This window comes from Rhinolophus sinicus, chromosome 9 (assembly GCF_057876585.1).
Source record: "Rhinolophus sinicus isolate RSI-liver-muscle chromosome 9, RSI-T2T, whole genome shotgun sequence".
Taxonomy (NCBI): Eukaryota; Metazoa; Chordata; class Mammalia; order Chiroptera; family Rhinolophidae; genus Rhinolophus; species Rhinolophus sinicus.
Window position 1 is genome coordinate 25,141,205 of NC_142509.1, and position 26,495 is coordinate 25,167,699.

At 46.7% G+C, this 26,495-nt stretch overlaps 1 protein-coding gene across 1 annotated transcript in view; it reads right to left on the reverse strand.

Moving 5' to 3' along the window:
• MYO18B (myosin XVIIIB) overlaps positions 1 to 26,495 on the reverse strand; it is a 242,549-nt gene that overhangs the window by 131,967 nt on the left and 84,087 nt on the right. Inside the window, exons 21-25 of the mRNA XM_088800962.1 lie at positions 23,992 to 24,101; positions 13,396 to 13,461; positions 8,515 to 8,643; positions 6,605 to 6,748; positions 5,314 to 5,403 (exon numbers count right to left, since the gene is read on the reverse strand). Coding sequence (XP_088657088.1) covers positions 5,314 to 5,403; positions 6,605 to 6,748; positions 8,515 to 8,643; positions 13,396 to 13,461; positions 23,992 to 24,101 — 539 coding nt within the window. The remainder of the gene's footprint in view (positions 1 to 5,313; positions 5,404 to 6,604; positions 6,749 to 8,514; positions 8,644 to 13,395; positions 13,462 to 23,991; positions 24,102 to 26,495) is intronic.

Sequence of the window (26,495 nt, forward strand, 5' to 3'; positions counted from 1 at the left end):
GAACATGAACCAATAGGGAGAAGGAAGGCCCACCTAACTGCCGAGGCAGCTGGCTGGTTGCGGTTTATTTGTCAAGGAGATTAAGCTGTGGCTTCAGACTCCAGTCCCGTGGTACCTGCCCCCAAAGCTGCCCAGTCATTAAGGGAAACTCGGAACAAATCTCTAGCTTAGAAGCGGGCTCTAGGGCTCCCCCACAGACACTGGGGACCAATTCGGGCATCCCCCTATATATTTATCTTCCCAGTCAACACATCACCCGCTACTAAGTAACAGTAATAGTTACCCTAATAACAATCACTACCCAGATAGCTCTTACCACGTGCCCAGCACAGGTTAACGCACAGAACCCTCAGCAGCTCGGAGAGGCAGGGGCTGGTATTTCTAGATTGCAGATGAGGAAACTGAATCACCAGGCTGCAGACACTCACCCAAACGACAGACCCACGGCTGGCCAGCGACAGAGCTGGCTATGCCGGGCTCCTGAGCCCTCACTCCTAACCACGCCATCAAACTGCCTCTTGGAGGCTCGAAAAATATGAACTAAGACATGTAGGTAAACCAAGGAGTAAAGGGAGGGCTCCACAGTCTCACATTTGGTGGAAATGGAGCAACTTTCATTAAGAACGCCGGGAGAAGGGTCATGTTTCTGAGCAGGGCACATGGGGATGACACATCACCGAATGGCCTTGGGGGTGGAAGGGGCACTTATGAGCTTTAGTGAGCTTTCAAAGGGGACTTCAAAGTTCCCTAGCAACACCTGCCCCCCCCCCCAAGAGGAAATAACTCCTCGGGTGCTGTCACCCACACATCCCATCTTGAAAATGTTCTTTGAACTCCAAACCTTCGGGATGGAGTTCAAACACCTAACATGACTGTCAGAGCCTCTGTGATGTGGCCCAGTTTCATGGTGTGACCCCCACCCCATAACCACCCACCGCCCATGGCACATTCCAACCACCAGGACTACAGGTGCTAGACCAGGTCCCCACACTCTGTCTCTGCTTCTGCTGTGTCTTCTACCTGGAATGCTCCCACTGCGTCAGCTGGCTGACTCCCGCTCATCCTTTAAGACTCCTCCTCCAAGAAGCCCTCCTGACTCCACTCCTAGTCTGGGTAGATGCTCCCCCTTTATCACAGCCTGTTTGGAGTCAGCCAGACCCAGGTTCAAATCCCGGTTCTGCCAGTCACCAGCTGTGTGATGCTGGACCAATTGCTCTACCTCTCTGGGCTTCACGTTCCTCATCTAAACATGGGGGTACTAACGTTTTCCTCACAGTTCGCCATGAAAGTAAAATCAGATAATGGGGTAAAGGATTTATCATAGCACCTGGCACAGACACTCTGCTCATTAACTGTGACTTTAATTATTAAATTCAGCATTATTCCATTTATTTATTCAATTGGGAGTGAATGCCCTGTGGGGGCATAGAAATAGCTAAGACATATCATTATCTTCAAGGAACTCAGTCTGCTGGGGGGAGGGTGAGAGGAATTCAAATGCATATTAGTAAGAGTGCATGTCTGAAGGCTTGCAATGTATTAACGACTTCGTATGCACCTCCTCAGCACAATTCCAGGGAGAAGAAGTAGTTATTGCCACCATTTTATTGATGACACAAAGGCTCAGAGACTTGAAGAATTTTCCCACAATCCCTCAGCAGTAAGTGTACAAAGCCAGCCATTCTGATCAGCGCTCGACTCCTGTACCAGATATACTAGCTCAGGCCATCGGATTCGTCCCTTACCTTATACACAGTCCTGGGATGCTTCATTTGTGTCACAAGGGAGGTAGGGAAGAGATGATGGCGCCAATCTTTATATGGGAAACTGAGGCACGCAGAAAAAACATGCCCGCTGTGCCCTCCTCTGTCAGGCCTTAGCTAACCCCACTGTGGGTATCTAGGAACACACCACATTACAGCCTTAGAGCCTCTGCGGCCAGCTGTCTGCTGAAATACACCCTCCCCAGCACGGCCAGCAGTTAAGGCCCAGGAGACGCTGACATCCTGGGTCAGACAGGAGACCAGGCAGTCTCCTTCTCCTGGGGATTAGAGAATGCCACATCGTCCCCACGGAGGCACCGTGCTGCGGCGGAGCACAGAACTAGGAGTCACAAGACCTGGGGTGTGATCTAGGCTCAGTAACCACTTGGGCACATGACTGGCTCTTTCCTCCCCATCCTGGAGATAAGCTTCCAGCCACCCTCACGACCATCAGGACCAAAGTCCCCCAGCACTTTGCAAATGGACTTTGTGACCTCAATCTCCTGGTGGAATATCCTGGTGGAGTCTCTCAGCCATTCCTGCCCCAAAAGGGACTCTGCTCACACAAATGAGGCCAAATATCGGAGTGTACAGGACTCCATCTGTTGCCACGAATAAGGTCTTGGGAAAAGCCCAAACTGTATTCCAGAGAGAGAAGACAAAACACCTCCCTCATATATCCCCAGGAGCGCCCACGGCCTTATAGGAACCTCCTACCAGCAGACAGGCCCGCTTTCTTGGGAAAATAAACAACCCCACTTTGCATCAAGGCAGATTTGTGCTTGGAGAATATTTATAGCCGGCTCCTCCCCATCTCCTCTGCTGCTCCTTTGCAAATGAAGCACTTAAATCATTTTGCAGTAACGTTGTCTTTTTTAATAAGCCTCGTCAAATGGGGCTTCCACTGATGAGGCCCACGTTTCGGCTACATTTCTATCAACTGTCTCCGCCCCTCCACTGAGACGGGGGTGGGGTGCCGGGGCCATGAACGGGAACCGGGGTGTCTTCCTGATGCACGGCACTGCCGGGGTGTCTGCTCCCCAACTGTTAAGAGAAAGTCACCAACATAGAATCTCATGGAAGGAGAGAGATTTGATCTGGTCTCTAACCTAATGTTTCCCAATGTGCGGTCCCTGGATCAGCAGATTCTGTAGCACCTGAGAATTTACAATTACAGAAGCTCCAAGGTCACCCCAGGCCCACTGATTCAGGATCTCTAAGGCAGGGGTCCAATAATCTGTCTTCTTCCACGTCCTCTGGGACACTTTCAAGTACGAGAACCACGGCCCTAAGGCAGCATGACCACCTGTGTCAGGATTGCCTCGGGCTCATTAAAGAAGCTGCCAAGAACCTGTCCATCCAGATCCCTTCCTGGATCTTGGAAGATGGGCCTGGGGAAGCTACAGGGTTAACAGTGTTGCCGGCACTCTTTAAAATGCTAACGCAACCAATACAAATCAACAGTAGCTTTGGCAGGGGACGCAGAGGGAATTAGAGCCCTTTCTTCAAATAAAATTTTACTTGGGGCCCCATACGCTACATTTCACCAAATCTGAGCGGCCATTGATTATAAGATTCACCGTGATGGAACATAAGAAAAGAAAGTGCTGCCAATTTTTAGTGTGAGACGCCGCTGACTGTTAAGAGGCGTTTCAATTCCAGAGATGTACAAAGGTGGAAAATAATGTGCATCTGAGAATCGATAAAATACAGAGTGAAGCCAAAAAAAAGTGCATCTGCTGCAAATTGAAGCAGGTTTGGGAGTTCTGCAGCCCTTTGATCTCTTCCTCACCCTTTGGCAGTTTTGAAGACACCCGGGGCTTCAGAAAATACAACTTCCACGTTATTGCATCAGAAAAAGCAGGCCACAGAGTGGAAGAAGACATCTGTACTACACCTGTCCAACAACTGAACTTATATCCACGATATATAAAGAATTGCTACGCATCAATAAGAAAAGCCATAGTCCTTTCACTTGAAAGACCACTCTGCCGAAAAGGATAACCAAAGAGCCAAAAACGTGTGAAAAGGTGCACATTCAAATCACAAGCTGGCACTCATACACACCCACCAACATTGCTCAATGAAAAAGACAGACACCACCAAGTGCTGGTAAGGATATGGAGCAACCGGAACTCGCACCTGTTGCCGTGGGAGTGTCAATTGACACAAACACCTTAGCACACTGTCCAGCATTAGCTATCCAACCTGAACGCAGAAATAACTTAAAATGCAGCAGTTCCAGTCCTAGGTAGAGTCTTCACAGGAATGTGTGAGATGTGCACCAAAGACATGTGCAGGCTTATTCCTAAGAGTTTAGAACTGGAAGCCGCCAAATGTTCACTTACAGTAGAACAGATAAGTAGTGATCTATACACATAATGGAATACCATACAGTCATGAGAATGCATAGTACAGAGCCACTCATGACAACATGGATGAATGTCCCACACATAAGTGTCACATGAAAGAAACCAGACACAAATGAGTACACACATTTGATTGCATTTCGGTAATGTTCAAAAACAGAAGAAAACAAATCGATAGGGTTAGAAGTCAGTTTGGTGGTTACCCTCGCAGGGTAGTATTGAAAGGGGGCATGAAGGGGGGATTCGGAAGGAGGTGGGGGTGAGCTGTGTCTCAATCTGGGTGCTGTTCACTTTGAAAAATTCATTTGAGATGTAGACGTATGACGTGTGTACTTATTTGCATGTTGGACCTTCATAGAACATTTAGAAAGAAGGAGGAAGAGGAGGGAGAAAAGGAAGAAGAGAAGGGAGAGGAGTCGGGGAGGAGGAGGAAGAAATCACAACACTCAGGCATCTAGACGTGAGATCAATTTACATGCCCACCAGCGGCACAGAAAAGTTCCCGCTGCTGCACATTCTTGCCAACACTTGGCTGCATGAGACTTAGATTTTGCCCATCTGAAGTGTGAAATGATACCTACCGTGGTGTTAATTTGCATATCCTGATTGCTAGCTAGGTTGCGCATCTTCTCATGAGTTTATTACCCATATGAATTTCTGAACATTTGAACGCTGGAAACAAGAGTTCCCCTCTTGGGAACTGCCCATTCCTATTTTGGGGGGTCCATTTCCCCCCCTCTTGGGGTGTTTGCCTTTTTCCAATGATATGAGGAAGTTCTTTACATATCCTGGATACTCTTTGTCTGTTATATGTGTTGCAAATTTTACCTCCAAGTATGTGGCGTGTCTTCATTTTATGCTTCGATAAACAGAAGTTTATTACTTTAAAATAGTCAAATGTATCATTTTCCCCCCGAGACTTGTGCTTTCATGACTTATTTAATAAATTCTTCCCTTAGGAGCCAGATGACAAGTACACACTTGCTGGTTGTGTCGTCTTGGGAAGATACCTAACATCCTGGGGCCTCAGTTTTCTCCTCTGTAAAATGGGGACAATAACAGCATGCACCTCACATGGTTATTTTGAGGAGCGCACTCGGTGCAGAGCCAGGTGCATCACCTTCACCCAACCGGCAGACCTCACCTCACACAGGGACCCCACACAGGAGGGATGGGGGTACCTTGCTCTCTAGCAGGTCTGCGTTCTGCCGGAGCTCATTCCGAGACTTCTCTGATTTTTCTAGCTTCTGTCTCAGCATCGTAAGCTCATCCTACAAAAACAAACACCATAACAGAAGCCATTCTGGACCAGTGGTGTATGTTCCACACGTGTTAAGAGTGCCGGGGAATGGAGTGGGTGATTCAGCCAGTCTATCTGTACGAGGCTCAGGTGCTATGTTCATACAACGGACTCTTTTCTTTCTTTTCCTTTCCTTTCCTTTCCTTTCCTTCCCTCTCCTTTCCTTCCCTTCTCTTCCCTTCCCTTTCTCCCTCTCTTTCTCTTTCCCTCCCTCCCTTTCTTTCCCTTCCTTCCTTCCTTCCTTCCTTCTTTACTTCCTCCTTCCCTCTCTCTCTCTCCCTTCTCTCTCTCTCTCTCTCTCTCTCTCTCTCTCTCCCCCCCCCACCCCCCCCCCACTTTCACCATTTAGAATATTGATGTCTCTGCTTATGCAAGTCTGGTCCACACCAGCCCCATTGAGGGGCTGAATGTAAATCTTTGGAAAGGACCCATTCATTGCTAACCAGAGACTAGTCTGCATGCGATGGTGAGCTCAGCTCTTCCCCCTCCCTGAATATGACGTTTCTGCTGGTGGCTCAGCACTGTGCTTACGAAGCCACCATTTGGGACAAGTGAAATGCACCCACACCAGGTGGGTGGAATGAACTATGGAATGAACACTCAGAAAAGGAGTCCTAGGTGGCCATGAAAGGAGAATGAGGAAGCCTCTATAAAAAGTGGACCTGGCATGATTTTCAAAAACTATTTTTAAGTGAGAAATGCAAGTTGCAGGAGAATATATGCAGTATTCTACTTTTTGTGTAAGAAAGAAAGGAATAGTGTGTGTGCGTATTTTCTAATTTTCGCGAAAAGGAAGGATAAACCAGAAACCAATCAAAAACGGTTACCTGCCAAAGGTAGGTGCTGACAGGTAGAAGGGCCAGTGAAGGGAGTGTGTTCTGTGAGGTAAGAAGATAAAGGACTCAAAGGCTGCACGTTGGGATAAGTGGTAAGTGTTCGTGCACCTGGGGTAGGGAGGGTGCATCTCACCAGTCCCCAGAGCCTAGAGCAGAGCTGGGCTGTGTTGATGGGAGCAGAGGGATGCCTGGAAGTGAGCAGCCAGGGCGATTGGGCAGAACATTCCTAGTTCGAGAATTTCCAGACGTGGGGGTACTGGGTCTCGGATGCAAGCATCAAGATGGGGTGTGGGGAGGGAGTAGCCACCTGGAACCCTGCCTGACGTGTGAACCCACCTCCTTGGCACGGAGCTGCTCATTTCCGATGGTGGCGCTCAGCAGGGGCCGGAGGGAACCGAGGAGCTGCCACCACGGCCAGTCCTTGACCGCCAGGAACACAGCCATGTTCTTCTGGATGCACTGTGTGGCCAGCCGACGGGTCTGCAGACAGAGCAGAGAATTGAGGGGTCCTTCCCAACCGGGTGAAGGTGAAGGAAAGAAAGGCTGCAGAGGGGGGCATCGGGGACGGAGGAAATGGGTTTGCATCCTAGTGGAAGGGACTAGACACTTCAAGTTTTTTAAAAGCTTCCTTTCATGAGTCAGGCTCTCAGCATCAGGCATAACGCCACAATTCAATCTTGCATGGCCTCATAATAATAACAGGACGAGACGTAGAACGTAGTATACAATGGGTCACATCGTAGCATCGGATTAGGTTCAAAAGTTACCACGCAAGGCCGGAAAACAATCCTTGAAAATCCCTAAAACTGCCCACCAGAAACAAGGGCCACAACAATGTTGTTAGTTGATACTTCGGGGATAGATATCATTTTCAGTGTATTTCACACGAATTCCATGCTTCTCAAACCTGCGTGTGCCTCATCATCTCCTGGAGGGTTTGTCAAAACACAGGAGGCGGGGCCGTATCCCCAGAGGGTCCGATTCCGGAAGTCTGGGTCCGGGCCAAGTACCCACCCTGCTAACAATTCCCCACTTGACAGATGCTGCTAGCCCGGGGACAACACTTTGAGAAACACTGACCTAATTCATTCTTCCTGGAGGGAGGAATTGTGCTAACAAGCCCAGAAAATCTCCTGTCTCACCACCCCCACAGCCAACACATGTGCCGTTGGTACAGCGCGTCATACATGCCGGGTTCTGCCCTGAGCGTCTTACACACCTTAGCTCAGTCCTCTGAAGGGAGGTGTTATTATCATCTCTGTTTCACAGGTGGGGAAACTTAGGCACAGAGAGGTCAAGTCACAGGCCCAGTGTCACACGGCTTCTCAGTGGCAGAGTCAGGACTTGAACCCCTGCCGTCTGGCTACAGACACAGCCCAGGTTCTTAACCAACCTCTCTTCCAAACCATCCCAAGGTATAAGCTACTTGAGGGCAGTGGGCCAGTGGGATTGTCCACAGCATTTTCATTATTAGCGCGCTTGTCTCTGCCTGCTTTTGTCAAGTGCATATACTTGAATTTATAAATTCACAGGCGTACGCGGAAGGCACAGGAATGAGACTCCAGGCTAGGAGCGGTAATTAACAGCAATAATACTAAGGTAATAGCCATCGGTGTTTTTTGATCAGTGGCTGTGCCACATACTGGACTCACTGCTCATGATCTCGTTTTGTTTTCACCCAGCTAGTACGCGGGGAGATTTGAACATAAGTCTTGTTTGTCTCTGGGGCCAAGCTGCCTTCTCTCTATTGTGCAGACGACAGAGAGGAAATTCAGTCTCCGGAGATCTCTGAAGATGGTGGTTCAGGACTGCAGACTCTGAATTGGCCCTTTGGTGCCAACTGCCTGAATGGCCGGGTCCTGCCCTCGCCCTCTCTGCTTGGCCCGTGGAAGATGGGACACGTAGACCCACAAGGGCGTGGACAACCTCATGGATATCTAGATCAAGGCTGACATTGCTGGCAGTTTGATGTCAATGTCTTAGAAACAACGTCTTGCAAAGCGTCACCCAAAGTCTCACCACGCGGAGTGCGTCCGTGGGCTGGTTGTATTGGCACCACTACAGGAGACATGCAGACCCCCACAACCACTGGATCAGAATCAGCACATTAACAATACCCTGTGGGGGATTTGGGACCGGGAGCAGGTGTGAGAAGCGTGGGATGACAGCCCCCCAACCAGTATGGATGCCACTTTTCCAGGATCTCGTGCCTCTGCTGGGGTCACGAGGCACACAGGCCACCATACCTTCAGCTTCTTGAATTCCTGACGAGACAGGAAGCCCCTGCAGGCCGCCTGGAACAAAACGATGCTGTGAGACACCAGCTTCTCTCGCTGCTTCTCAAGCCTGGAGACCACGCCTGCTTTAAGGAAAACCTGGAAGGAGAGAAGGTGGCCCGTGAATTCTCCTCCACTGAATCAGTCTGTCTGAAGGGGGCGGTGGTTGCTGCTCAGACCCCAGTTCTCTTGCATCCACCCGAAATATGGGTTAGCAGTTGCCCTTGACCGAGGGTCTAAGGGATCAAAGCATCTTGTCTCCCGATGCCTCCTCTTGCCTTTCGCTCACCCCTGGGGACTCAGCATGTGGTCCACCCACCAGCAAGGCCATTATCAGCGGGGAATGCGTGAGGAATGTAGCATCTTGGGCCCCACCCAGGCCTGCTGAATCAGAACAAGCATTTTTATGCCATCCTCAGGGGATCCAGCACACATTCTTCCGAGACCCAGTGCTAGGACGGATCTGCCTAAAACTAAACTTCACCCGGTACCAGAATCACCAGGGGAGTGTGGTGAATGCAGATTCCCAGGCCTCGCACCCACGAAAGGTTGAATTGGTGGCGTTGGTGTCAGGCATGGAAGTGTGCATTTTTTTCTTTTTCTCTTTTTTTTTTTTTTTTTATGAGGGCCATCTGAAAGAAGCGGTGTCCTGGAAATACTTGGTCCAGAGAATGTAGGGGAAGTGAGGGCAGCCCTCCTTGGTCAGGAGAGAATGGAGCCAGGCTGGTGCCACCCACAGAAGGCACTCAGGCATCTATTGGAAAACAGCTAGCGGTCCACAGTTTGCAGGCCTTGGCTCATCAATAATGGATGAAGGCCTCTGCAGCAATGTGATTACTGTGTCCTCGGCACCCTGCAGGGCCGCCTGCGAACAGATAGCAGGGAACACAAAAGGGTTTTCGGAGAGAACCTGAAGCTTTGGGGCCAGTAGAGGTGGTACAGTAGCTACAGTTGGTCTCGCCTCCCCAGAGGCAAAGGCAAGATGCTCTAATGGTGGGATGAGAGTCAGTGACAGGGGGAGGGGTCACTTTTCAGATGCCCTTCTGCTTACTTCTATTGCAGCCCTGTGCATTTCTTAGCCAGATGTGGCGTATAACCCCAAGGGTGTTCGGTTTCTCTGGAAGCACGGGACAGCTCCATCTTAATCAGTGACATTATCAAGTAATCGGTGACATTATCAATTAATGGTTAACATTTCATGGAGCCCGTACTGGGTTCTGGATCAGAACTACCCGCTTGATGCACATGTAAAGCATTTTACATGCATAATCTCGTCTGGTAGTTATTATGATCCCCCCGTCTTATGGAGGGAGAAACTGGAGCTAAAAGGGCAGTTCCCATGATCTTCCACTAGCAAGTGGCAATACCAGGATTTATTTCCCTCTATCTAACTCCAGACAAGACTACAATTATCACTGAATATACTTCACATTTGCATGGCGCCTGCATTTTTCAAGGCCCTTTCTCATATGCTTCCTTTTAACACTCAAAACAATCCTATAAGGAATATATTGGCTCAGGGCGGTCATGTAACTGACTCAAGTTCACGTAACCAGTGATCCAATTGAAGGCAAAACCTTGAGTTCCTCTCCTGCGTCCCTTCTCCATGAGGCTTCATTTCCTCATCCTTTATGATACACACACCTGAAGTTTGGAGTTGCATTGTAGTTTGATTCCGCTTGGAACAACGGGTCTCAATAGTCTCCATTCCCCTAAATGTATGTTCTGTAATGGAGACTACTCTACCAACCCCGCAGCCAACCCTTTCTCGATGGGACAATGAAAATTCGCACCGCCAGACATTGCTACCTCTGTTTTGCAACCCTGTCGCTTTACAGAACACTTTCTATCAGCCAGGGCCACCAAGACAATTAGCCTCATTGAAATAAAGACACGATTGACTCATTACCTATCAGATTGCTTCAATAATGACTGTATTAATTTCACAAGCTAGCGAGTCCCACAAGCTGCTATAAAAAAAAAATCAATGATCAAAGTGATGACAGCATTAGTTCATATATTACAAAAGGTGGCGGCTGCTGCCTAAACCGCTATTGATTAAGTATGGAGCTTTCATTAAAAAGATAATTGGAAACGACCATTCACAGAACAGGAATAAGTCATCGCCTCTGCAGAATCTTATGTTGATTTTTTTTTTCCTTTTAAGAGCATGTTACTGACCAGAAAGCCACTGCACGTGGAATCCCAGCTTTTTCATAAATGTCATGACCCTCATCACAGGCCTTGATAAGGCACCAGGGCCTGAACCTCACAAAAAAAAAAGCTAAATTATTCGCTTGTCACGGGTCCAGCTGCTTATCGGACCCCAGCAGACTGTGACACCCTAACAGCCTCATCTTTAAGGAATCTAGAGGCCTCTGCCACGCAAGCTGTTTTTCCTCTAAAAATGCTGAAGGCCAAGGTTTAAACGTCTGACATGGTAATAGCTTCCATATCTGGTACTGCTGAGGAATTGGCTCTTCTCATCTTAGTAATTTTCTAAGTGAGTTTCATTCTTTAAGCATTAAAATGTCATCCTATTTGATAAGCATCTTCCCCTACTGACAAATGCATTCAACAAGTAATGACAGCCAACCCCTGCTTACTGACAATTTACTGGTTCCCATAGCCAACTTGGGGAGAAAAGTTAAGAGGACAAGATAGAAAGGTGGCAAGTTATGTGTCTCATGATGCTACAATAGCTCCATTTTACAGATGAGGGAACTGAGGCTCAGAGGTGAGATGCCTCACTGAAGATACACACAGTTAAGAAGTGTGGACCAACTCAGGCTGCTCTCTTTCCACTTCATAGCCTTCGGACCTATTAAGGGCCGAATCCTGCAATGCATGCGAGTTGAATCCGCCCTTCAAGATGTCAGTCTATTTGCCTAGCCTGGCTTCCAAAGGATATGCTGACCTTGACTTGTTCTTGACCATTTCTTAGTAAACACCAAGTATTACTCAATAATAATAACATTTCATTACTGGGATGTTTGGCTTATATACTGCTTCCCCGCACCACTGTGAAAACTATACAGTGACTTCTCACCTTCCTCTGCTTTCTTCCTTGCTTGCAATAGCAGCTGGGCTCATAGGGATTGGTTTTTATATTTGTGAAATGACTAGTAATTAACTAGACCAGTGGTTCTCATACGTGAGCATGCACTGGAATCCCCTAGAGGGCTTGTTATAACTCAGACTGCTGGGTCCCACCCCCAGAGTTTCAGAGGCACCAGGTCTGGGGTGTCACCTGGGAGCTTATGTTTTCGGCAAGCTCTCAGGGGGTTCTGATGCTGCTGGGGCCCATACTTTGAGAACTGCTGGTCTAGAAGAATGAAATTCTTGGAGTTGAAAAATAATTCCTCTGATGCTGGACCATAAAGACCTGTGTGCAAAGACTGTGGTGTCCATTAATAAATAATAGAACCCACGGAGTACTTAAAAGACCCTAGAGTGGACCAATCCAGGTTTTCATGGGACCTATAGCTGTCCTCCTAACTACCTATAAGACGTTGAAAAGGGGATACAGCTTTCTCACCTGTAAAGAAGGGATGTACCAATTATCTCACAGAAAATTATCAGAGCAAAACAGAAATAATACAGGAAGTTGCCTGGTGTAGCACCTGCTCCTGGTGGGAGCCCAGTAACCGACAGGTTCATTCCCTCTCCTGGAAGTGTCTGCAGAGTTGCTGCCAAGTCTCAGCAGGATAAATCAGGCTGAGACCACAGCAGACTAATAGCTTCAACCAAATGCTGTAGCAAGACCAAGCGGTCTATAGAGAGAGGTTAGTGTGTGTGCGGGGCAATCGCCGGTATAAATGACTGTGGGCGCTCCAAGGAAGCAGGTATGATGTGGCAGCCTACTCAGGGTTCCAAGAAGTACTGATGGCCAATAATGCCACCATAGTGACCCCCTGGAAACCAGGGCCCTTCCCCAGCAGCTCACATAGCACTTGGAAGGGCAAGCTAATCGATTAAGCTTTATTGGTTGATATTAATCAATCAGTAGACAACTAAGTAGGGAGACGGGTGGCACCGTTTTTCCTGCCATTTTTCCTTTCGTCTCTTTTCTCTCCAGTTTGTGCTTCTCAACTTATCCCCTTGTCCCCTGCCCTCCACCTGGTCCTTGAGTTTACAATCTCTGTACCCCCGTCCCAAACCATAACCCATGGAACACCAGTTGGCAAAGATGGTGATCGGTCTTCCACAAAAACAAAAGGGTGGGGGGTCCCACAGTCAAATCATTTAGAAAGTCCTAAATACTATATTTTTCCCTCTCGAAAACTTACAGGATATATGAGCATATTAGGGCTCTGTGAAATTCTTCTCTAAACATTTAGACATTTTTGGAATAGACAAAAATTTAGACAATTTTGGTTCAATAGCAGTTTGGAAAAAAACACACACACAATTCCTCTGAACTCAAATAATCCTGGGTCTTCTTCTCAAGCCCTTACTTTAAACTGAACAACTGCTAATCAGCGAGGACTAGAGTGGCATTACAGTTGGTTGCAGAGGAAAAGTTACTCTAAGTTAAAATCAGTGCTTCCTCTCAGATTTGACGGCAGCTCTTTCTGAGGCTCAGAAAAGCATACTGAGGTCCAGAATGCCCACTTTTCGAGACCACAGAGGTCCCTGGGAGTGTAACCGCTAATAAAAGACATTTCCCACTGTTATGTCCTCCCATGTGATCACATTTTATCTTCACAGCCTTGTGAAACAGGCAGGCAGGGCAAAAAAAAAATCACTAGCCCTGATCTGGTTGAAAAGGAGACACACAGAGGACGTGTATCAGGCCCCTTCCGGGTCCCTGACGGGATGGGCAGAATGGCACAAAGAAGTGCGACTCACTTGGCTGGGTCCCAGCACTACGGCCTTCTTCTCCAGATCCAGGGTCTGTAGGAGCTCGTCCACAGCCTGGGGAGAAGAGAAAAGTTAGAGGAGAAGATAGATAGAGGACAGCAGACTCCCAAGGGGAAGGTCAGGCTACCTGAATGGCCGGGACAGAGAGGACGAGCCCACACGTCTGGGAGCTTTGGCTAACAGAGCCCCACCTCACACAGGTGATACACACGGAGGAGCACCTACTGTGTCTGTGCTCTTCTGGGACCTTCACAGACACCACCTCATTTCATCCTCAAAGCAACCCTAGGAGGGTCATCATACTGTCACGCCCATGTTACAGAGGAGAAAAACCAAAGAATACAAAACTAAATGAAGGATGTGTCTGCTATAGAAAACAGTATGGAGGGGGGGTTCCTTAAAAAAACGAAACACAGAATTACCATAGGATCCAGCAATTGACCTTGTGGGTATCTACCCAAAAAAAGTAAAAAAAGGAACTCGAATAGATATTTGTACACCGATGTTCACAGCAGCTTTATTCACAATAGCCAAAAGGCAGAAACAACCCAAGTGTTCACTGACAGATGGATAAACAAAATGGGACATATACGCACAATAGATATTCATCAGCTTTAAAGGGGAATGCAATTCTGACACATGCTACAATATGGATGAGGCCTGAGGACACTACGCTAAGGGAAACAAGCTAGTTACAAAAGGACAAATACTCCATGATTCAACTTATATGAGGTACCCAGAATAGTCAAATTCATAGAGAAAGACAGTAGAATGCTGGTTACCAGGGGCTGGAGGGAATGGGGTTGGGGAGTTAATGTTTTATGGGTACAGAGTTTCAGTTTTGCAGGATGGAAGAGTTCTGAAGATGGGCAGTGGTGATAGGTGCACAACTGTAAACATGCTTCATACCACCGACCTGCATACTTAAAAAGGATTAAAGTGGTACATTTGGGGTTGTGCATATTTCACCACACACAAAAAAACTAGAGGCACTTCTTTAAGGTTATAAAGTTCCACGTGAGCAGAACCAGATTAGAACTGAGGTCTGTCTGGCCACATGCGACCCCTACGTCTTGCCTATTACACTTGACCAGGATGGCTCCAAAGGACCCTGGGCCCCTAAGACATTCACCCACTGTGTCACTCAAGTCCCTGGTGGCCGTCACCCCAACACTCTGTCCTTCTTTCATTGCACTTGCCAGACTGCCTGACTCGCAAAGATAGTTGCTAAATAAACGACATCACCATTAAACCGGCATGCCTGATTTAGAATATAGATGGAGAGTCTGTTTCATTTGCCTCTTATTTCCTCCACTGCCCCTGGTGCTGTTCTATGCAAACAGTAGGAGCTCGATAAATGTGATGACTGAATGAATGAATGCTCAAACAACAGAGATCCAGTGGGGATAGCAGTGGGGGGCAGGGAGGTGAGTGAGGGGAGAAAGATAAATCCATGCAAGCGAAACAAATTCACTCCAGGAGATTCCCGGATGCAGCAGTGGCCGAGTCACCAGCCATTTCATGGAATTTTCCTCTTTTCATAGAGTCTGCAGGCTGAAACAAACCTGCCAGCGACGTGTACTCTCAGATAAATACAGGTCGCGCCTGGTTTCTTTGTGACGGCCAATTCCCCTCCCACTCCACCCCCATGCCACCCCTCATGGACCTTCCATCCACTGAAAATAATAACGTCAATTTTCAGAATAAACGGTCAGAAAAGCAATTGCGACACTCAAGAAGCAAAAGGTATTATGAGACTGGAGTAATTTAGTAGATGAGTTTCAATTCCACGGGTCATCAGCATCGCAGAAAACTTCCTAAGATATCGAAAATAATAATAATAAAAGCTTATTAAACGTCTAGTCCAAGACTGTAATCTGGGAGGAAGTTCCCTCCTCTGACCTCCTAGAAGAACATTCTACAACGTCCCTCCAAAAATTCAGTGGTTTCACTTATTACATTTTAGCCAAAAATGGTCCAAGGGAGCTATAGGCAGCAGAATGCAGCAAGTCGATATATCCAAAATGCAACATCTTTTCTCTCTGCACAAGAGGAAAACAAAATAAAAATGGGCCAAACATAGGGGATAAAAAATAAATGAAACCTACAGCCAATGAAATTGTCCTAAGCTGACCTTCGAGTCAATACCCAGAGTAGATGTTTGGGGAGTAAAAAACCAGAATCTAGAAGGAGACCCACCTGGGCTGAGATCCTGGTTTTAGGACTCATGAACTATTTAACCTTGGAAAAGCGTTTTACTGAGCTCTGGTTGCTCTTCAGAAAAATGGGGGGCCGGGGGTTGCGCTATTTCAGGAGATTCTGTGGTTGTGCTTGCAGAGGTCCTCATGTGGTACCCGGCAGATCAGAAGCACTCAACAAACATTATGAGCTAGTCTTAATGTCCTAGAGCCAGTCTTACCAGCTCTGTCAAGGTCAAAACCTAATAGAGATGCTACAGACCATGGACTAAGCTTCCACTGCTCAGGTCCACCCCAAACAGCCAAAACACAAACCTAACCCCCACAATATCTGAGGATTTGTCCCCATCTCCTGTTTTCTTAGAGCCCTTGCGAGGTCTGCATAGCCGAGAATATTAGGCCTAACAAAGATATTCTGTCTTATTGACTTCATCTGACAGAGAAGAACGTGTAGGTCCAAATGGTGGGGTAAGTGAGTGGCCACAGCCATTGAACTATATTTCTGACTCTCAGTTTTCCTCACCTACAAAAATGGTGATAATATTCCCTGTCTAGACTGCACAGGTGTTGGGGTGAATAATGGAGAATCTGTGAAAATGACTTTGTAAGTGACTTTGTACTTAATTACTTTGTACTTAATGATTATTATCATCATTAATATTACTCTTAGCTGAAACCATATGAAATTGTCACTTGTTTAGGTGAAACATCAGGTGATTTCACTTGGTTGTACATTAATGCAATCATTGCCCAATAGCCAGTTGATGGAATGCAGAGCAATAATCCAGGTTTACTATAAGAAATTTCTCCCTTGTCCTTCATCTTTGTGGCATCAGCTATTCCATCTTAATTGTCCAGATAATTGAGGCTTATCCTTCTCGCCATGGAATGCTGAGTAAAATGTTGGCTATTTGGCTCCAAGGAAACAGTTTCCTACTGTGTTTTTGAGTCAGAGCACCGTTCTCAGTGCCTTATGCATAACTCATTTTATTTTTAAACCTCTGCAACACATGCTACATATCTTATACCCATTTTACAGAGGAAGAAAGTAAGGTTCAGGGCAACGAAATAATTTGTCAAAGGTCAGATACTAAGAAATGATGGAGGATGATGAACCTCGGGGAACAGGATTCTCAAGCTTTTTCTCTGCTCTCTGACACTAGGATCCAGTTCAGCTCCACCATTCACTAGGTTGTGTGACCCTGAGCAAGCTGCTTGTCTTCTCTGGTCTTCATATTCTAGAATATGGGGAAATCATGCCTACCCTACAAGGATGTAGTGGGGATGTAGGGAGGTCACGAAGGTAGCATGTAGGAGTGAGATTTCCAGAAAGATGGAGCAAGGTGCCTGAAAAATTCTCTCACCCAAAAAACAATGATAAAAATGGATACAATTTTCAAAAACAACAAGTTCAATACTCCAGAAATGGAGCCCGGGAATACAACCCATTGAGAAGCATCCAAGAAATAGTTGAGAAAACCCTATTGAACCGCAGGTAAGAACAGTGGGGGGTTTGTGACAACCTTGACTGGGGCTCTACCAAGCTGTCAATGCAGTAAACTTACCAGGGTGAGACAAGCTGTGAAATCCACATATATGCAGGGAGACACAAGAAAACCCCACACCCAGGACCCCTGTCACAAACAGGACTAATCCTGGCAGCAAAGAAATGAAGAGGGTTAATGCTGCAGCTGGCCTAAGGTTGTTATCCTGATTGGGGCAAGAGATGGACATTGACTAGCCAGAAACGTAACAAAGACATGTGGAACAGCCACAGTGCACCGTTATAAGCTCCCACACATTCCTGGCAATTAGAAGTCTGCACACGTGCTCAAGGCCACATGCATGCACAGGAGAGACGTAGATGGCTCTAGCTATCTACATATCCTGACTTAAACATAAAGGGTGCAGGCAGAAAACATGTAAAACAGACAAAGAAAAAGTAAAAGCTGGAACACAACTATAAATATCTGAACATCGAATACATTTTCCAATGCACACACAGCTCCATAAGAATTAGGTGAATGCTTCACAGATTCAAGGTGTTTGATCACAACCTCTGGTGACCACTAAGCTATGTTGACATGGGGACAACCCCGGAAAACCCACAATTTATAATAAAAACAAGAATGCAAAGCTGAGCAGAGATATCAGCAATCTCATACCATGGAAGAGACAGACTCCATAAACCTAGCCCAGATAATTTAGTTACTAAACAGTTGGGAAAAGATTGGAATCTAGAGATGTTATCACATATGCCCAGTTCTCAACAAAAAAAAAATGTCCAGTTTTTAACCCAAAATGACAAGATATGCAAAGAAACTGGAAAGTGTGACCTATACTCAAGGAAATAAAAAAAGCAGTCAGTAGAAACCCTCTGTGGGCTTAGATATCGAACTTGGCCAAGACTTCTAAGCAGCTATTATAATACACTTAACAGTGCTTACTCTCACGTCTGGCACACGCTGAGTTTCCATAAATATTAGCAACTGGTGGAGGTTCTGAGGTTATATGCCCTTCTTTGGCACCGTGGAGTGATGACACACCCTTCACCTTCACCATTCTAGGCTCAAATTGTGAATCCTTGAATGTATCTGGGAGAAATCCAACTCATACCCCCACTTACAGCGCCCCTTTGTGTTCTAGAATTTTACAAAGAACTTTCTCTCCAATGTTCAATGACAAAAGCCTATGGGCCAACATCTCACACAAAGCTGAACATGCTGGACAGGCAGTGAGAGACTCCAGGAATAACCGTGGCTGAGAAATGCTTCCCCCACTCACCCCTCAATGAGTGGTGTGAAATGGAGAATCCGTGCCTATGGAATTGGATGTTCACCCAGTGAATTATTTGGCTGTGAACAGCATCGCAACTTATCCATAAACACCATGGCCCAGTGGCCACCATGACCAACAGCTGCCATCTGTTGAGCACCTACTATGTGCCAGGTGCCTTCTTATGACCAATTACATGTTGCCATGGTCATACAACGACCAAGCGTCAAGGAGGATGTATGAATGGAAAGAGAGCTGTCAGAAACCAGGATTTGAACCCAAGTCTATCTGACTCTAAATGCTTTTAATCACTGGACCTCTCACTTACACATTGACTGGGTCATTCTATAGGGATGGGGACTAAGCCTCTTATTTAATTCTATATGCTCAGGACGGCAAAGAGAATGCCTGCGACAAAGCAGAAACTGTATGAACAAGCAAACACACGCACACATGTATAATTGGTTGGTTAACACTGAATGGAAAATGCACATGATTATTAAAACAGTAGCCTCAAAATGGAGGCCAGCAAGGTGAGCAGAAAAAGGATGATGAATAAATTCCAGAGGGCACAGGCTATGGGAACAGCTGAATAGTCGTTCAGCACCCTGAGAGCGGACAGCTCCCCTTTCAGCGATGGGCTCCTAGGGGTGTCTTCCCAGCAGAAAGGGACTCCACAAGAATCATAATAACTTCACTGATATGTGGGCTATGAAACTGAAAGCAACAAAGGAACGAGACAAACAAAGAAACAAAAACTCATAGACACGGACAATAGTTTAGTGGTTACCAGAGGGGAAGGGGGCAGGAGGTGGGTGGTTGAAGAGGGAAAAGGGGGTCAAATATATGGTGATGTATTATAGAAACACACACTTGAAACCTATCTAATTTTACTAGCCAATGTCACCCTAATAAATTTAATTTAAAAAAAAGAAAAAAGAAACGGACTCTTGAAACAAATTCAGAGGAAATTGGGAGTGTCTACCAGGGTTTGAGAGAGAATAAGCTGCCTTTGAGAAGATAGATTGACAGCCCTTAATTGTGTTCTTCAGATCAACTCCCCAGCGATAGATTTTGTTGGCTAAAATCAATCTACACTCTAGACACCCTCAGGGGAGGAGGGCCCAAGAGTTTCCTCACATTGATCAGAGAGGACTGGCAACTCCTGCCTCAGCAGCAAAAAGATGAAAGGGACCAGAATCTGGGCCATTGCCGTGGAGAGCTGAAAGCACGTCTCCACTGACCTGCCTGAGAGTCCATCACTATGGTCACTGTGGTGGGCTTCAGTGTAGGTTAAGGTATAATCTTAACCGGATGGGATAACCTGGGAGAGAGGACTGGGACCCCAGATGACTAGAGGACAACACAAGGTCATTATGGAGACCTGAGCCTATGCCAGAAGGGCATCCTAAACACTGGAGGTCAGCGTGAGGACACCGTGCCCTAAATGGGGCGAAGGCTCTTGACTTCTTCATCATTTTCCTTAAGCCAGTTCAAGTAACAAAGATCAGGTTTCCTAGGCCACTCCCTGTTGCAAACCTTTCGGTGGATCCTCACTGACCATCTGATAAAGTCCAGACTCCCTGGCCCTGCTAACAAGGACCCAAGGTCTGGCCTCTGCCAACACCTTCAGCTCCTTTTCTGGACACTTGGCATCGTTTATGCTCCAGCTACAACCTCACGACTCTGGGTCTTTGCACAGCTACCTCCAATGTGTACTGTTTGTACTCCTTTCCTGATTCCTCCAAATTATCCCACCAGGCTCTCAATGCAGTCGTTACCTGCTCTGAAGGGTCTTCCCTGGGTGTCCCACCCTCATCCCTACTGCAAACACCAAACGTTTTAGGGGTGTTCCCTGTGGCACCCCAAAGCCATCCCTCTGTAGGGAAACTGCTTGTTTTAAGACTGTGTCCTGTTCATCCCTGTATCTCTGGCCAGTTGGTTAAAGTTGGGTGAAGTTAATAATTATTATTTTAAATGGACATCATGGATGGCACATTCTGCAGAGAACTTCATTGAACACTGTCTGTCCTCGGAGACCTTCCATTCAAAAGTCCTGTGTGAGCATGAAAACGTGCTCAGTAGCACAGAGCAAGGAAATGCACATCGAAACCACAGTGAGATACAACTTCACATCCATTAGGATGGTTACTAAATAATAATAATAATAATAATAATAATAATAATAATAACAACAACAACAGGAAATAACAAGTGTTAGGGAAGATGTGAAGAAATTGGAACACTTGTCCAGTTTGTGGGAATGTAAAATGGTACAGCCGCTATGGAAAACAGCATGGCAGTTCCTCAAAACATTAAATACAGAGTTACTATAGGATCCAGCAATACCGTTTCTGAATAAAAGCAGGGACTCTAGCAGATATTCATACACCCATGTTCATAGCAGCACTATTCACAATGGCCAAAAGGTGGAAGCAACCCAAGTGTCCACTGGTAGGTGGATGGACAAACAAAGTGCTGTATATACACACAAAGCAATTCTGACACACACTCATGGATGAACCTTGAGAACATTAAACTAAGCAAAATTAGCCAGTCACAGAAGGACAAATGCTGTACAGTTCCTTATATGAGGTCCCTAGGGTAGCCAAATTCACAGAGCCAGAAAGTAGAATGGGGGTTCCCAGGGCTGGGGGAGGGGCTTGGGGAGTTAGTGTTTAATGGGGAACAGAGTTTCCATTTTGCAAGATGAAAGAGTTCTGGAGACGGAGAGTTGTGATGATAGCACAACAATATGAACATACTTAATGCCACTGATGTGTAAACTTAAAGATGCTTAAGATGATAAATTTTATGTTCTGTGTATTTTATCACAAGAAAACATAAAAAGCCCTGTGGGAGAAAACTGACAGCCTGAGTTCAAATCCCAGCTCTACCACTGCCTGGCTGGGGGATGGTGGGCTCTGTTGGCTCTACTTTAAAATGGAATAAACTTTTGAGGGCTGTTTCAGGTCAAGGGTCCTTTTCAGATTGTGCCTGATACATGGCGATGAGAGTTTGTGCACATGTGGTAAAAGGTATGTGCTATTTTTGTTTCAGGAACACAAAAGATCCAGCTGGTGTCCACCAGATGAAAGCACTTCACTGGGAAACAGTCTCGGCGTGAATAAAAACCAATGTTTAGGCGCCACGTATCAGGTATCAGGCACATGGGGGACCTCGCCAGGGCTCATTTTACACCCTGACAATGAATTCCCTCTGCTGCCATCTATTGTCTAATGATAATATTGACCTTTTCCTGGCTGTCAAACTTGTCTTCTTAAATCCTGAGGTCTTAACTGCTTTACACACACAGGCTGACAGTTTACCCACCTGAGCACACGTTCATGTATAATTCATGGCCTATCACATCGCCTGACAAATGAATATTTATCAGCTTTTTCATAAGAGGCAGGATGGTGTTTCCTTTTGTTGCTACCAAAATTCTGTGCTGCAGCAAATGAAATTTGTGAGCAAAGAAGAAAAGGATCAGAAGACGCGAAAACTCCCCACCAAGTCCATTCCACGTGTAATTTCCCATTTTCCGGGGCCTCCAGTGTGTGCACGGAGGTGGCGTAGGTTTGGCCACAACAGAACTGCTGAGTCATCCAGAATGCTTCCATATGCTGCACCCACTGTCACCGCAGAAAACTCCCCACACCCCATTTCTGTGCTGTTGGCAACTGCACAGGAACCCAAGACCCTTTCAATGGCTCCATTTCAGATGCTCTGAACAGAGATCCACTCGGGGAGGACCAAGGATAACGAACCCCAAATGAAGATGGGGACACGGTGGTTGGTGGTGCCAAGCCAGGCAGAGCTTTATAGCTTCCAACCGGGCTGTCACTCAGAGAGGGGATAGCCCTGAACCACACAAGCTGGGTCTAATGTCCCCTCCCCATGGAGAGTTAGGAGGGCCACAAAGATGGTGCTGCCTTGTCCCTGCTACAGGGAGCCAAGAAAGGACCTAATAATTGTGACTCTGTTTACTCTTCCGTCCTCATGACTCCCTGATTGAGGAGTCACGTGTTGATGGTGTCATGGGCACACTGCCCTGGAGAGGAAGTTTCAACATGGCTGTGAAGATGGTTGCCATCATTCTGGCCTTGAAAGATGGCGATGATGCTGGTGCTGACATGGGTGCATGTGCTGCTGATAGCAGTTCACATGTATTGGCCCTTCCGACCATGTTTCCCCGGAAATAAGACCTAGCTGGATTATCAGCTCTAATGCATCTTTTGGAGCAAAAATTAATATAAGACCCAGTCTTATTTTACTATAAAACCAGGTCTTTATCATATAATATAATGTAATGTAACGTAATGTAACATAATATAATATAATACCAGGTCTTATATTAATTTTTGCTCCAAAAGACACATTAGAGTTGATGGTCTGGCTAGGTCTTATTTCTGGGGAAACAGGGTACGTGCCAGGACATGTATCAAGCATATCAACTATACTACGACACGTAATCCTCAAAAGCCCCCATTGAGATAGGCATTATTATTGTTCCCACTTTATAGATGAGGAAACTGAAGCAGAAAGATGAAGAAACTTGCTTCTGTGCACACAGCCTGAGCTGGGAGTCAACGGCAGGTCTGTCTGACTCCGGAAACCGTGCTTTCTCAGCTACCCTCCCTGGAATTAAGAAACTTGGATTTAGGGACAAAACACACAATGCCTGGCTGTGTGGCCTTAGGGTGTCATTTCATGTCTATGAGACTCTGTTTTCTCATTTGTAAAAGGGCCATAATAGCTCTTGTTTTGCAAGGCTGCTGTGAGGATACAATAGGATTTTGCCAATTCTGAAGAGCTCAGCAATCATTGATCAGCTGGTAGCCATTCTCAATAGAAACATTTATTGAGGGTGTGCCATAGAGTTAGAAAGAGGAGACACACAGGGGCAGAAACACAAGGTTAGGTATGTGTATTCATTCATTCATTCAACAGAAAATTGATTGAGTACTTGCTATGAGGCAGAAAACTCACAAGGGATCTACATAATTTCACATAAGGATAAGTGCTACACAAACATTAAAACAAGGTAATGAGAGAGAGAGTAACATTTGAGGCAGGATCTGAATAGCAAGATGACACCGGCCATGCAAGGATTGGAGGAAAGAGTGCTCTGGGCAAAGGGAACAGCTAGTGCAAAGGCCCCACGGGAGATGGGTTCATTGTAATGAATTCTGTAAGCTGGGGGCTCTAGCATGAAATGCTTCCCACGCATTTTGGACTGGGAAGCCCTTTTCATAGACTATCTCAGAGTCCTGGGGCTGAGTGGAACTCTGTCTGAAAATGATGGCTTTTCGTCTTGCTAGCTGGGCCCCTGCCTGCTGGGACATGCTCTTCTCCTCACTCTAATTCTTTTCCTGCATTTCCTCACACAGGGTTTCAGAAGGGCTATTCTGGGGTGGGTCGCGTCCTCAGTGACGTGGCAGGGGGTGACGTCTAGAGCAAGGGTCTGGGCCAAACTCACACCACCCTCATCTTTGCCCCCAAGGCCTGGCTCTCCGATCCCAGCTGGTCCAGATTCCCCCTGGGGCAATCCCCTATGGAACAGAAGCATCCAGGGCTTGCACCCACGCTGGTGCCCAGCTCTACATACCTTCCTCTCGTCTATTCCCTCGGTGACCAACATGAGCTTCTTTGTGAGCAGAGGGTCCAACACCTGGAATCGTCTACGGAACCGAGTGATCCCCATGTGATCGGCGTAGCCTGTGGGGGATGGAGAGGGCAGGAGAACAGGAGTCCAGGTGAGAAGAGCAGCCCAGGGCCCTGCTCCTAGCCTTGCTACTATCTTGCTGTGTGGACTCTCTTCTCGGGGCCTCAGTTTCCCCATTTGCTAATTTAAGAGATTAGCGTCAAGCAGCATTTCACAAATGTGTTCCGCTGAACCCAAACCCTTTAAAACACTCTGCTGTGAGTTTGGGAACCCTATAAAACACGCTCATCTGCCTCTGTGGAGGTCGCAGTGTGTGCCAGCATTGATGCCAAAGGCTCTGAGAACCTCTGCAGGGAAGATGCCTGATTAGCTCTGCTTACCCCAGAGTTTTTCCCAAACCTGTTCAGCCATGGGAAAAAAACACACACTGTTTTTGTCCTCAAACTTATTACCACTCAGGCTGCATGAGGAAACGCTGTGTTGGATAGTATTGAAGGGTTCTTTGAAATCTAACATGTAGGATGAATACAGCTGAATTCTTCTGTGTGGAAACTGGGAAGAGTCATCTGGAAAGCTTTCAAAAGAAGATGATATTAGAACCAGCTTTTAAAGGAGCTGTAAGAGTTTGTCAGAGGATTTAGTGTGGAAGGGACATCTAAGCAGAGGGAGCTAGAGCGGGGAAGTCTGTTTGTTCTACAGTCATAGTAACAGCTAACGTTTACTGGGTGCTTTCGTGAGTTAAGGCACTCGGATAACAACTTCCTTGTGTTACAGACACTCCGCGGGTCCTATATTTTTATACCCATTTTATAGATGTGGAAATCGAGGCCCAGAGAGTTCCAGTCACCAAACTCAAAGTCACACAGATAGTAACTCCTCCAGATGGGATTCAAACCCAGACAATGACAATAACTAATCCAGTGGTGAGTAGACAACAATGGGTCAAAGATAAGCAGGGAATGGGTCCCAAAGGAACCTGAACTGAAATTCCGGGTCTTAAGGTTACAAGGGTACCTTATATGATACAAGGGGTGTGGTAGAATCTCAGTTGCCCCTCCCCCCCAAAAAAATCTCAAGTGGCCGGATAGGAGAAGGTCTGGTGAACTCTCACTCTACTTTTGAGACTGCTTCACAGTAAGCCAAATGCATAAACCTTGAGGGGGAAGAGTGGCAGCGCGTGAGGGTAGTGAATCCAGGAAGCCTTCCTGAAGGAAGAGGAGATCTCCAGTCAGGTTCAAAGGATGAGACCACACAGAGACAGGGGGAAGTTATAAGTCTACCCTTTGGGGTCAGACTTAGCTGGGTTCCCCCCATCCCATTTCTGCCCATATTGCCCTCTGATCGATGACAAATGACCCCATCTCTTTGAGATTCAGTTTCTTCACTTGCCAGATGAGAATAACAAGAGCTATCATCCCAGGGGCACCATACGGATTAAATCTGATCACGGTGATAGTAAAAGAGACTAACATGTATTGAGTGCTTTCCCAGGCCCAGGCACTCTTCTAAGTGTTATTATCTTATTCGCTCATCAAACCCCTCAACAGCTCTCTCAGATCTGAGCTATTATAGGAGCAAAGAAAGGAGGCATGATGCAGGGACTTGCCATTATCAGCCAGACAAACCCAGACCAACTCGCTCCAGTCTGAGCGTTGCTCACCAGGATGTATAGCACGCCACGTTTCATGAGCATTTATTATGTGCCAGCTGCTATGCTAAGGGTTTGGTGAGTATTACGTCAGCTATTTTGTGTGATGACACAGTTCCTAGCATAGCGTTCCTAGGCTATCAATAAATAGCATAGACATGTATGCATTATGTAAGCATGGGATATGTATCTATACATTATACGTGCATGAATTCAAAACCCTCAATATTTTATATGTGTGTGTGTGTGTGTGTGTGTGTGTGTGTGTGTGTGCCTATGTATGCATGTCAGCGTTGCTTAGATGGTATGAGAAAGACAGAAGCCACTTCAAGCAGGAAAAAAGGAGGAAATGAACCAGGTCTGAAAGGCAGAAATTGGAAAGTTGTGGCACAAGACATCAACCCTTTACTTAGTTGGAAAACAACTCCTGACCAAGTGGTGGTCTGCTGAGGAGGCAGAAGAGAAGCACTGCAATGAAGACACAAGGCCCGAGGAAGGGGACATGCTGTCCGGAGCGTGCACACGGGGGCTCTGACAGGCAGGCCACTGCGCCTGCGAAGGCTCCGAAGGCTCCGTGCTTCCTGCCAGCCAGCCAGGCAGAATCGATCTGCCCCCGGCTGTGACTAGCTCTCTCCTGCTCTCCCGCTGTGACATTATCTGTCTCCCTCTGCCTGTGGTTGTGCAGGCAGGCGGGAAAATCAATGAGATGCTGGGGGCAGGAGGGTCTCATCTTTGCTTCCAGCTGCTCCCAGCTTCTCCATCAAATACCTTGTGCCCCTGGTTTCATTATTAACGCGGT